Raw genomic sequence first — 12,748 nt, forward strand, 5'->3', positions numbered from 1 at the left:
GTTTAGTGCAAGGCAAAGCCAGCAAAGTCCGATCAAGGATAGTCCGAGGGTCTCCTGGCCAACTGATCAAGATTCTGCTGCAATTTTTAACATCCACTGTCAACAACACCTCAGTCCGCGTGACAATGAACTAAACCAGGTGGGCTGAGGAATGGTTGATGGAATTTAATACAGAGAAACGTGAGGTGTCGTATTTTGGGAAGTCTAACATGAGCGGGACCTACACTGTGAATGGTAGGGCTCTGGGGAGTGTTGTAGAGCAGAGGGATCTAGGAGTGCAGGCACATAGTTCATTGAAAGTAGCATTATAGATAGATGGGGTGTTCCCATGATTCGACTGCCTGAGCTACAGCGAGAGGTTGAGCAGGCTAGGACTTTATTCCTTGGAACGCAGGAGGCTGAATGGGTGATCTTATAGATCGGGTAAATGCACAATCTTTTACCCAGATGAGAAACATAGAAAATAGATGCAGGTGGAGGCCATTGGCCCTTCGAGCCAGCACCGCCTTCATTGTGATCATGGCTGATCATCCACAATAAGTAACCCGTGCCTGCCTTCTCCCCATATCCCTTGATTCCACTACAATACAATACAACACAATATATCTTTATTGTCATTGTACCCAGGGGTACAACGAGATTGGGAATGCGCCTCCCATACGATGCAATAATTTAATTAATTTAGACAACAGCAACCCAATGAAACAATTGTAACAGTTTTAGACAGGATAAAGTGCAAGTTGATCTATGCGTTGTGACCATCCGGCTCAGCAGGACCGGTTCATAGCAGCTATGGCCCTGGGGATGAAGCTGTTCCTGAGTCTGGAGGTGCGGGCGTACAAGGCCTTGTATCGTCTGCCCGATGGAAGGAGTTCGAACAGACTGTTGCAGGGGTGTGAAGAGTCTTTGTGGATGCTGGTGGCTTTTCTGAGGCATCGTGTGTTGTAGATGCCCTCCACGTCTGGTAGCTGTGTTCCGATGGTCCTCTGAGCTCTATGGACTACCCGCTGTAGAGCTTTCCTTTCTGCCTCCATGCAGCTGAGGTACCACACAGGAATGCCATGTGTTAGGATCTCTATGGTGCAGCGGTAGAAGGTCATCAGCAGCTGTTGGGGTAGACCAGACTTTTTCAGTGTTCTTAGGTAGAACAGTCTTTGCTGTGCCTTCTTGACCAGCGCAGCAGTGTTATTGGACCATGTTAGGTCCTCCGAAATGTGAGTGCCCAGAAACTTGAAGCTGGACACTCTCTCCACACTGTCCCCGTTGATAAAGATCGGGGCCCCTAGAGCTCTATCTAACTAGGGGAATTGAGAATCAGAGGACATAGGTTTAAGGTGAGGGGGGTAAGGATTTAATAGAAACCTTTACACGGGGTAGTGGGTGAATGGAACGAACTGCCAGAGGAGGTAGTTGAGGCAAGGACTATCTCAACGTTTAAGAAACACTCGAGCAGGTACGTGGATAGTTCAGTCAATTTAGTTTATTGTCACGTGTATCGAGGTACAGTGAAAAGCTTTTGGTGCGTGCTATCCAGTCAGCAGAGAGACAATACATGATTACAATCAAGCCATTCACAGTGTACAGATACATGATAAGGGAATAACGTTCAGTGCAAGATCAAGCCAGTAAAGTCCAATCAAAGATAGTCCGAGGGTCACCAATGAGGTAGATAGAGGTTCAGGATAGGATAGGTTTAGATGGATATGGGCCAAACGCAGGTAGGTGGGACGAGAGTAGATGGGGCATGTTGGGCGATGTGGGCAAGTAGATGGGGCATGTTGGGTGATGGGGCATGTTGAGCGATGTGGGCGAGTAGATGGGGCATGTTTGGCGATGTGGGCAAGTAGATGGGGCATGTTCGGTGATGAGGCATGTTGGGCGATGTGGGCGAGTAGATGGGGCATGTTGGGCGATGTGGGCAAGTAGATGGGGCATGTTGGGCAATGTGGGCATGTAGATGGGGCATGTTGGGCAATGTGGGCATGTAGATGGGGCATGTTGGGCGATGTGGGCATGTTGGGTGGTGGGCATGTTGGGCGATGTGGGCATGTTGGGTGATGGGGCATGTTGGGCGATGTGGGCAAGTAGATGGGGCATGTTGGGCGATGTGGGCATGTAGATGGGGCATGTTGGGCGATATGGGCAAGTAGATGGGGCATGTTGGGTGATGTGGGCGAGTAGATGGGGCATGTTGTCCGGTGTGGGTAAGTTGGGCAGAAGGGCCTGTTTTACGCTGTATGACTCTTTATCTGTTGCACGTTTAGCCCGAGCGATGTGCGCTCAGATAGTGCAGGGAACCCTCGGTCTGAAACCAGTCACAGCTCAGGTGCCACTGCCCTGGTTATTATGAACACCACTTGCTATATCTGTCTATGCTAACCTCACTTGTGTTTTTGCTTCTCTTGTCGCTAGATCATTGATGCGACTCTGAAAGGAAACTGCTCTCGTTTCATGAACCACAGCTGTGAACCCAACTGTGAAACTCAAAAGGTGAGAACAGAAACAACACGACAAATGTCATCCTAATGTCCCTCTCTTTCACATGAGACGCACAGAGTCTCTTGCCCAGAGTGGGTGAATCAAGGACCAGGGGACATAGGTTCACGGTGAAGGGAAAAAGATTTAATAGGAATCTGAGGGGTAACGTTTTCACACAAAGGGTGGTGGGTGTATGGTACGATCTGCCAGACGAGGTAGTTGAGGCTGGGACTATCGCGATGTTTAGGAAATAGTTAGACAGGCACATGGATAGGACCAAACACAGGCAAGGACTAGTGTGAGGCAGACAGAAAATGCTGGAGTAACTCAGCAGGTCAGGCAGCATCTGAAACGTCACCCATTCCTTCTCTCCCGAGATGCTGCCTGACCCGCTGAGTTACTCCAGCATTTTGTGTCTACCTTTGATTTAGACCAGCATCTGCAGTTTTTTTCCTACAGGGACTAGTGTAGCGAGGACATGTTGGCCCGAAGGACCTGTTTCCACACTGTATCACTCTTATCACTCTCTGACGCTTTCCCTCCATTTTACATTCCCTTCACTCATCTTCCTGCCCCATCCCACTGACATAGAACAGCACAGCGCAGGAACAGGCCCTTCGGCCCACGATGTCTGTGACGAGAGTGATGCATAGATAATCTAATCTCTGCCTGCACGTGAGATCAATGTCACTCCTTTCCCTGTATATCCACATGCCTCTCTCAAAACATTTTATTTTACTTCAAGCCCTAAACGGGCTTGCTCCCCCCCCCCCATATCAAAAATCTTCTAACCCACCACTCTATCTCCAGGTCCCTCAGGTCGGCCGACTTGGGGCTACTCACTATCCCGCGGTCTAGGCTTAAGCTCAGGGGTGACCGCGCTTTTGCGGTTGCAGCTCCTAGACTGTGGAACAACATCCCTCTCACCATCAGAACTGCCCCCCTCCATTGACTCCTTTAAATCCAGGCTCAAAACCTATTTCTACTCCCTAGCGTTTGAGGCTCTCTGAGAGGGCGCTGTGAACTGTTTATGTATGTGCTGTTATGTTTGTGTGCCATTGTATGTTCGTTCTTAGTACCTGAACCGATGTACAGCACTTTGGTCAACGTGGGTTGTTTTTAAATGTGCTATAGAAATAAAATGGACTTGACTTGACTAGAGCGGTGGGTGCCTGGTACATACTGTTGAGCTGGTCATAAAGTCATAAGTAATATGAGCAGAATTAGGCCATTCGGCCCATCAAGTCTATCGCTCCCTCCTACCCCCATTCTCCTGCCTTCTCCCCATAACCCCTGACATCTGTACTGGTGGTGGAGGCAGGTACAATAATGGCATGTAAGGGGTGTTTAGTTTTTTTAATTAACTAAACTAAACTAAAAACCTCTTAAAAGCCACTATTGTGTCTGCCTCCAGCACCACCTCAGTAGTACAGGTGCTCCTCAGCTTACGGTGAGGTTCCGTTCCCATGCTATTGAGGGCGTGCAGCGTAGGTTTACTAGGTTAATTCCCGGAATGGCGGGACTGTCATATGTTGAAAGACTGGAGCGACTAGGCTTGTATACACTGGAATTTAGAAGGATGAGAGGAGATCTTATCGAAACGTATAAGATTATTAAGGGGTTGGACACGTTAGAGGCAGGAAACATGTTCCCAATGTTGGGGGAGTCCAGAACCAGGGGCCACAGTTTAAGAATAAGGGGTAGGCCATTTAGAACGGAGATGAGGAAAAACTTTTTCAGTCGGAGAGTTGTGAATCTGTGGAATTCTCTGCCTCAGAAGGCAGTGGAGGCCAATTGTCTGAATGCATTCAAGAGAGAGCTAGATAGAGCTCTTAAGGATAGCGGAGTCAGGGGGTATGGGGAGAAGGCAGGAACGAGGTACTGATTGAGAATGATCAGCCATGATCACATTGAATGGCGGTGCTGGCTCATAGGGCCGAATGGCCTCCTCCTGCACCTATTGTCTATTGTTCCGAGAAACCCATCGCAAACCGAACATATTGTGTTGAAATGCATTTAATAAACGCGTTCACGTGACCGCAAGTGGAAGCATCGTGAGCCAGGGAGCACCTGTGTATATATACACCAGGCGCCCACTGCTCTGTAAACAACCCGCACATCTCAATTTAAACTTTGCCATTCTCACCTGAAAGCTGCGCCCTGCAGTCTTTGACATTTCCGCCCAGGGGAGGAAGCCTCTGCTGCCACCAGGATTGCAATGCAGACATGGACACCCACACCTTGTTAGCCAACTCTTCACGAACCATTCCTGACATACACGCCATCGCCTTTGTAGAACTTGCAGCAACTGCACCCACTGAAACTGCCTTGGGTTTGAATTTGTGGGAAGGAACTGCAGATGCCAGTATATACCAAAGATGGACACAACAGAACAGGCAAAGTCTCTGGAAGGAAGGAATGGGTGACGTTTCGGTTCGAGGCCCTTCTTCACACCTTTGCATTCTGTCCCGCTGAGTTACTCCAGCATTTTGGAGTAATCTTCTATCTTCAGTGTTGCACCCTGGCCACTCCCTCCTCTCCCATCGGGCAAAAGGTATAGAAGTGTGAAAACACACACCTCCAGATTCAGGGACAGTTTCTTCCCAGCTGTTATCACGCAACTGAATCATCCTCTCACCAACTAGAGAGCAGTGCTGAACTATCTAAACATAGCACAAAAAGTAAGGAAATTTGTGTTTGGTAGATTATTCCTTTGTTGTAACAATGCTTCTTGGCAATAAATCGTATACCGTTGGAAAGCCTGTTTATTTCCCTTTTAAATGGTGCCACATTTGTAAGGAACATGCATTTGTGGGATGAGCAGCAGAGCTGAGTATATGGGTTGTGCCCATGAAAAATTTGCCAAATCTTCTCTGCCAATGCCAAACAGCTTATTCTGCTGTTGCTATTGACTCTTGTTTTGAGCTTCTGGTACCCCCAGGTGTTGACAATCAGGTGCCTGATTGGCACCTGATTGGCAGCATCTGTGAGCATGGGCCCTGCTACAGTGGTCAGTAGGTGTCTGCTCCAAGAATCGGCATGCCACGTTTGACTGATCTGGATAGGGCCCGTGCGATAGGGCAACTTCAAGCTGGTGTTCCGCAAAACCAAGTTGCGGCATTATTTGGAGTGAGCCCTAGTACCATCTCCAAAGTGAAGGCCAAGTTCCATATAACGGGGGATGTCAGAGACAGGCCGCGAAGTGGGCGTCCCAAGAAGACGACACCCGAAGAAGACCGTTTCCTCACCCTGTCAGCACTTGGGAACTGTGGGCTGTCTTCTACAGATTAGCAGTCAAGGTTTGCAGGACGATATGGCCGACGGCTCTCTGCCCAGACAATTCGGAACAGACTACACGCAGCCTGTCTCATAGGGCTGCCAGGAGGCCTGCCATGACTGCCCTTCACCGTCAGGCCCATTTGCGCTGGTGTCGGCAACACGTGCACTGGAACCTGAACATGTGGAGGAACGTTATGTTCAGCGATGAGTCCAGATTCTGCCTACGGCAGTTGGATCATAGGGTCAAAGTGTGGAGAAGACGCGGAGAACGCTATGCTGATTGCTGCACCGATAGAGTAACATCTTTTGGTGGAGGCAGTGTGATGGTGTGGGGCGGCATCTCCCTCACTGGAAAAACGAGGCTTGTCATCATTGGAGGCAATCTCAATGCAGAGAGATATCGAGATGAGATTCTGCAACCAGTGGCAATCCCATATCTCCACAGTCTGGGACCGAACTCTATCCTCCAAGATGACAATGCTCGCCCCCACAGAGCAGGGTTTCTCAGAGACTACCTCCAGAATTTGGGAGTGGAGAGGATGGAATGGCCTGCCAGCAGTCCTAACCTCAACCCCATTGAACACTTGTGGGATCAGCTTGGGCGTGCTGTTCGTGCCAGAGTGACCAACACAACCACGTTGGCTGACTTGGGACAAATTCTGGTTGAAGAATGGGATGCCATCCCACAACAGTGTGTGACCAGGCTGGTGACCAGCATGAGGAGGAGGTGCCAGGCTGTTGTGGCTGTGTATGGTTCTTCCACACGCTACTGAGGCTCCTGTTTATTAAATGAATAAATTGTTAAATTGCCAATATGTCTTGTTTCTTCAGACTTCAATCATCCAATCCACCAAACAACACCGAACAAGAGTCAATGGCAGAATAAGCTGTTTGGCATTGGCAGAGAAGATTTGGCAGATGTTTCATGGGCGCAACCCACATACTCAGCTCTGCTGCTCATCCCACAAATGCATGTTCCTTACAAATGTGGCACCATTTAAAAGGGAAATAAACAGGCTTTCCAACGGTATAAGATTTATTGCCAAGAAGCATTGTTACAACAAAGAAATAATCTACCAAACACAAATGTCCTTACTTTTTGTGCTATGTTTACTTCATTGATGACCCTCGGACTATTCTTCAACGGACTTTGCTGGCCTTTCCTTGCACTAAACATTGTTCCTTTATATCAGAACACTGTAAATGGCTCAATTGTAATCATGTATTGTCTTTCTGCTGACTGGTTAGCACGCAACAAAAGATTTTCACTGTACCTCGATACACGTGATAATAAACTAAACTGCACAGGAAAATCAGTGGCTGTATTAATTGGTGGATAGACACAAAAGACACACTAGACTCAGAAGGCAGAGGAGGCCAAGTCTCTGAATGCATTCAAGAGAGAGCTCGATAGAGCTCTTAAGGATAGCGGACGGAATCAGAGGGTATGGGGAGAAGGCAGGAATGGGGTACTGATTGGGAATGATCAGCCATGGTCACATTGATTGGTGGTGCTGGCTCGAAGGGCCGAATGGCCTCCTCCTGCACCTATTGCCTATTGTCTAACATGCTGAAGTAACTCAGCGGGTCAGGCAGCATCTCTGAGAGAAGGAATGGGTGACGTTTTGGGTCGAGACCCTTCTTCAGACTGATGTCAGGGTAGGGGACGGGACAAAGATAGAATGTAGTCGGAGATAGGAAGACTGGTGGGAGAACTGGGAAGGGGGAGGGGATAGAGAGGGAAAGCAGGGACTACCTGAAGTTAGAGAAGTCAATGTTCATACCGCTGGGGTGTAGACGCCTTTGGAAATAACATGGTCTGGGGAATCCTCTGGTGACCATAAATACTCTAATTTGTTTTATCATTGAGTAGCAAACGTTAATTTCCAGGATTTGGCATTGAACCTGCAACCATCCCAGTCCTGCCCTGTCCAATATTTACCACTAGCTCAGTAGGAATCCATCTGGCACTAGTTGTGATTGGTACATTAACAATGAATAATATGCAGATGCACAGTGAATCTTGGCCAGAATAGAGGAATCGAAAACCAAGAGGACATGGGTTTAGAGTCATCGAGTGCTACAGTGTGGAAAGAGACCCATTGGCCCAACTTGCCCACACTGGCCAACATGTCCCACCCACATGTCCCACCTCCAGCATTTGGTCCCTATCCCTACAAACCTGTCGTGAGGGGAGAAAAGATTTAATAGGATTCTGAGGGGTAACTTTTCCACACAAAGAGTGGTGGGTTCATAGGTGATAGGAGCAAGGGCAGGCCATTTGACCCATCATGTCTACTCCGCCATTTATCATGGCTGACCTATCTTTCCCTCTCAACTCCATTCTCCTGCCTTCTCCCCTGATTACCTGTGTATGCAACGAGCTTGCCAGAGGAGGTAGTTGAGGCAGGGACTATTGTCATGTTTAAGAAGCAATTGGACAGTTGCATGGATAGCTCAGGTTTAGAGGGATACTAGACCAAGTGGACCCATTGGGCCCAAACCTCCTGCATTGGTGCAGCACCCCCCCCCCACTCCCTCCCCTCACTTTCCCCTCTCCCCCCTTCACCCCCACCCGCCCTCCCTCGCACCTCTTCCACCCCCATACTCCATCCCCCTCAACCCCCTTATCCTCCCGCCACCCTTCCCCTCAACCCCCTCTCCCCTCCCCCCTCTTTCGCACCCTCCCCCTCGCCCCCCACACCATCCCCCTCAACCCCCCTTATCCCTCTCCCCTCCCCCCACTAAATGTGAATAACTTCAATGAAACTTCTTCCATTAGCACCAAAGGGACGACGGTGAGTAAGGTGGACCTAAAATTGTCGCACTATCGTGTACCGTTTTGGCTGTATTTCAGGAACAAACAAATGAGAGTTTCAGTATATAGATATGGGCCAAACGCAGGCAGGTGGCACTGGTGTAGGTGGGACATGTTGGTCGGTGTGGGCAAATTGGGCTGAAGAGCCTGTTTCCACACTGTGTGACTCTGACTATACAGATGATAAGACGAGCATAAATGTGCAGGGTTTCACTTGGTTCATGGTTGTAAGTAAATATATATGCAAGAGGAGTTATGTTTCCTGTTTCAAATCAGCATTTGTGGTTTCAGTAGTATTGCTGTGCCTGGTCAATGATTTATTTATATTGTGTGGTTTAGTTTATTATTGTCACGTGTACCAGATGCAGCAAAAAACTTTTGTTTGCTAGTCTCTAAGGATAAAGGGGAGGCCATTTAAAACTTTTCACCCAGAGAGTTGTGAATTTGTGGAATTCTCTGCCACAGAGGGCAGTGGGGGCCAAATCACTGGATAGATTTAAGAGAGAGTTAGATAGAGCTCTCGGGGCTAGTGGAATCAAGGGATATGGGGAGAAGGCAGGCACGGGTTACTGATTGTGGATGATCAGCCATGATCACAATGAATGGCGGTGCTGGCTCAAAGGTCTGAATGGCCTCCTCTTGCACCTATTTTCTATGTTTGCGTGTTATCCAGTCAAAGAAAAGACCGTACAATCAAGCCATCTACAATGCACAGATAATGGGTGCAACGTTTAGTGCAAACTAAAGTACGATTAAAGATAGGTGACATTTTGGGTTGGGATCCTTCTTCAGACTGATTGTAGTAGGGGAGGCGGGGGAGAAACATGAAAACAAAGAAAAAAGGTGCGGATGTAGGCCATTCGACCCTTCGAGCCAGCACCGCCATTCAATATGATCATGGCTGATCATTCAAAATCAGTACCCCGTTCCTGCTTTCTCCCCATATCCCTTGACTCTATTAGCCCAAAGAGATATATCCAACTCTCTCTTGAATACATCCAGTCAATTGGCCTCCACTGCCTTCTGAGGCAGAGAATTCCACAGATTCACAACTCTGGGTGAAAAAGTTTTTCTCATCTCAGTCCTAAATGGCCTACCCCTTATTCTTAAACTGTGACCCCTGGTTCTGGACTCCCCTAACATCGGGAACATTTTTCCTGCATCTAGCCTGTCCAATCCTTTAAGAATTTTAAATGTTTCTGTCAGATCCCCTCTCATCCTTCAAAATTCCAGGGAATATAAGCATATGTCAGTCCCGCCATCCCGGGAATTAACCTGGTGAACCTACGTTGCACTCCCTCAATAGCAAAAATGTCCTTCCTCAAATTAGGAGACCAAAACTGCACACAATTCTCCAGATGTGGTCTCACCAGGGCCCTGTACAACTGCAGTAGGACCTCCTTTCAAATCCTCAACAATCTGACACCATTCAGATAATAATCTGCCGCCTTGTTTTTGCCACCAAAGTGGATAACTTCACATTGAACCACATTATACAGTATCTGCCAATTTACCCAACCTATCCAAGTCACCCTGCAGCCTCATAGAATCCTTCTCGCAGCTCTCACTGCCACCCAGCTTTGTGTCATCCGCAAACATGAAGATGTTGGATGAGAAAGGTGGGGGGAGAAAGCTGGAAAGAAGGGGCCGAGGGGGGGGGGGGAAGCTGGAAAGAGATGGGGGGGAGCTGGAAAGAGAGGAGGAGAGAAAGCTGGATAAGAGAGTTGAGGGGCAGGACAAAGCCTAGCAAGTGATAGGTGGATATAGGTGAGTGGGGTTTGAATGGCAGATGGAAAGAAGACGAGGTTATCCTCCCACGCTCCAAAGACGTACATGTTTGTGGGCTAATTGGCTTGGTATAAATGTAAAAGAATTATCCCGAGTGTGTGTATAGGATGGTGTTAGTGTGTGGGGATCGCTGGTTGTTGCGGACTCAGTGGGCCGAAGGGCCTGTTTCCATGCACATTCTCTAAACTAAAGCACTTTTTATGAAGAAGCTGTGAATGTGCATTTCCTTTTTCCAGTGGACGGTGAATGGACAACTGCGGGTTGGATTCTTTACCACCAAGACAGTCCCGACGGGCACAGAGCTCACCTTCGATTACCAGTTTCAGCGATACGGGTAAGATTCTTCAGCAAGCCATTTCCTCACTTCAGGGCAGCACAGTGGCGCGGCGGGTAACGCCGCTGCCTCGCAGCGTCAGAGACCCCGGTTCGATCCCAACATCGGGTGCCGTGTGTGCGTGGAGTTTGCACGTTCTCCCTGTGACCACGGGGGTTTCCTCCAGGTGCTGCGGTTTCCTCCCGCATCCCAAAGACGTGCAAAGTTGTAGATTAATGACCCTCTTCTGGGTAAGAGGAACGTTATCTATCCATGGTCTCCAGAGATGCTGCCTGGCCTGCTAAGTCAGAGTCATACAGTGTGGAAACAGTACCTTTGGCCCAACTTGCCCACACTGGCCAACATGTCCCAGCTACACTAGCCCCACCTGCCCGCGTTTGGCCTATATCCCTCCAAACCTGTCCTATCCATGTACCTGTCCAACTGTTTCTTAAATGACGGGATAGTCCCGGCCTCAACTACCTCCTCTGGCAGCTCGTTCCATGCACCCACCACCCTTTGTGTCGTCTGCACTACACTAGTCCCACTTGCCCGCGTTTGGCCCTGATCCCTCCAGACCTGTCCTGTCCATGTACCTGTCTAATCGCTTCTTAAATATTTCTTTACTTCTTTGAGGGTCACTCCAGCACTATGTGTCTATTTACGAATGGGTGACGTTTCGGGTCGGGATCCTCCTTCAGACTGGTTGCTGATAACTTGGCCGCGTTAATGCCAATGATTGCAGAAAGGACCCTGACTTTTCGCCAGTTGTCTTAAGTTTTTTTTCTGTCACCTCCCCGAACGCAGCAAGGAAGCTCAGAAATGTTTCTGTGGGTCGGCGAACTGCCGCGGGTACATTGGCGGGGAGAACCGGGTCAGCATTCGTGCCGCCGGTGGGAAGGTGAAGCTGAAGGACAAGGATCGGTCCAGGAAGAAGGACTCGGTGAGTAGAGCGTGAAGCCCGTCTTTGGTCTAGTCTAGAGATCCAGCGCACAAATAGTAATGAGCGTTTGGGCCTGTACCCGCTAAAGTTTAGAAGGATGAGGGGGGGACCCTCATAGAAACTTACCGAATAGTGAAAGACCTGGATGTGGAGAGGATGTTTCCACCAATGGGAGAGTCTAGGACCAGAGGTCACGGCCTCAGAATTAAAGGACGTTCCTTTAGGAAGGAGATGAAGAGGAATTCCTTTAGTCAGCGGGTGGTGAATCTGTGGAATTCATTGCCACAGAGGCCAAGTCAGTGGATATTTTAATGGCAAAGAAAGATAGATTCTTGATTAGTACAGGTGTCAGGGGTTATGGGGAGAAGGCAGGAGAATGGGGTTAGGAGGGAGAGCTAGATCAGCCATGATTGAATGGCGGAGTAGACTTGATGGGTCGAATGGCCTAATTCCATTTGACCCAACTTCAGTCTAGTTTAGAGATATAGCGCTGAAATAGTGATGAGCGTTTGTCGGCACTGGGCCTGTACTCGCTGGAGTTTAGAAGGATGAGGGGTGGGTCACCTCGTAGCTGTCCAAGCCAAGTGGTCAATCCCCCCCCCCCCCTCTTTCCTCTTGCTTGTCAGGTGGATGAAGAACTGGAGGCCTTCTTGGAATACGGCGATGGCTTGTGTGACTCGGACCAAGTGCTTAGCTTAACGCGGCTGATGGTGCGCATCGAGACAATGGAGCAGAAGTTGACCTGCCTCAAGATCATACAGGTAATGGGAAGGCCATGGAAAGCCAGGCTATCTGTTATCAGTTTAGTCTATTGTCACGCGTACTGAGGTACAGTGAAAAGCTTTTGTTACGTGCTATTCAGCCGGGGAAAGACAATACATGATTACAATCGAGCCATTTGCATTTACATGGTAAGGCAATAGAGATTTAAGAGTGTGGGCCGATTGTAATATGTGTTTGTAGATCTGCTGCTGTGGCCAGCACGTAAATAGTCGCCTGGGTCGGGCGCCATAGGTGATATCATATCATATCATCTATCTATCTATCTATCTATATAATACTAAAACTCTGCGGTCCAACATTCCGTATGTATGTATGTATATGTGTATGTACGGAAGATTACTTACAA

General features: G+C 48.6%; 2 protein-coding genes across 3 annotated transcripts in view; one reads left to right on the forward strand and one right to left on the reverse strand.

Annotated features, from left to right (window-relative positions):
- Window positions 1-12,748, reverse strand: part of LOC144593236 (D-serine dehydratase) — a 555,040-nt gene that overhangs the window by 395,596 nt on the left and 146,696 nt on the right. The gene's annotated exons all lie outside the window — the stretch shown is intronic.
- The window catches only part of setd2 (SET domain containing 2, histone lysine methyltransferase), a 113,988-nt gene that overhangs the window by 54,197 nt on the left and 47,043 nt on the right, over window positions 1-12,748 (forward strand). Inside the window, exons 8-11 of the mRNA XM_078398343.1 lie at window positions 2,413-2,490; window positions 10,600-10,697; window positions 11,484-11,619; window positions 12,246-12,380. Of these exons, the coding sequence (XP_078254469.1) occupies window positions 2,413-2,490; window positions 10,600-10,697; window positions 11,484-11,619; window positions 12,246-12,380 (447 nt within the window). The remainder of the gene's footprint in view (window positions 1-2,412; window positions 2,491-10,599; window positions 10,698-11,483; window positions 11,620-12,245; window positions 12,381-12,748) is intronic.

This window comes from Rhinoraja longicauda, chromosome 4 (assembly GCF_053455715.1).
Source record: "Rhinoraja longicauda isolate Sanriku21f chromosome 4, sRhiLon1.1, whole genome shotgun sequence".
Lineage (NCBI taxonomy): Eukaryota > Metazoa > Chordata > Chondrichthyes > Rajiformes > Arhynchobatidae > Rhinoraja > Rhinoraja longicauda.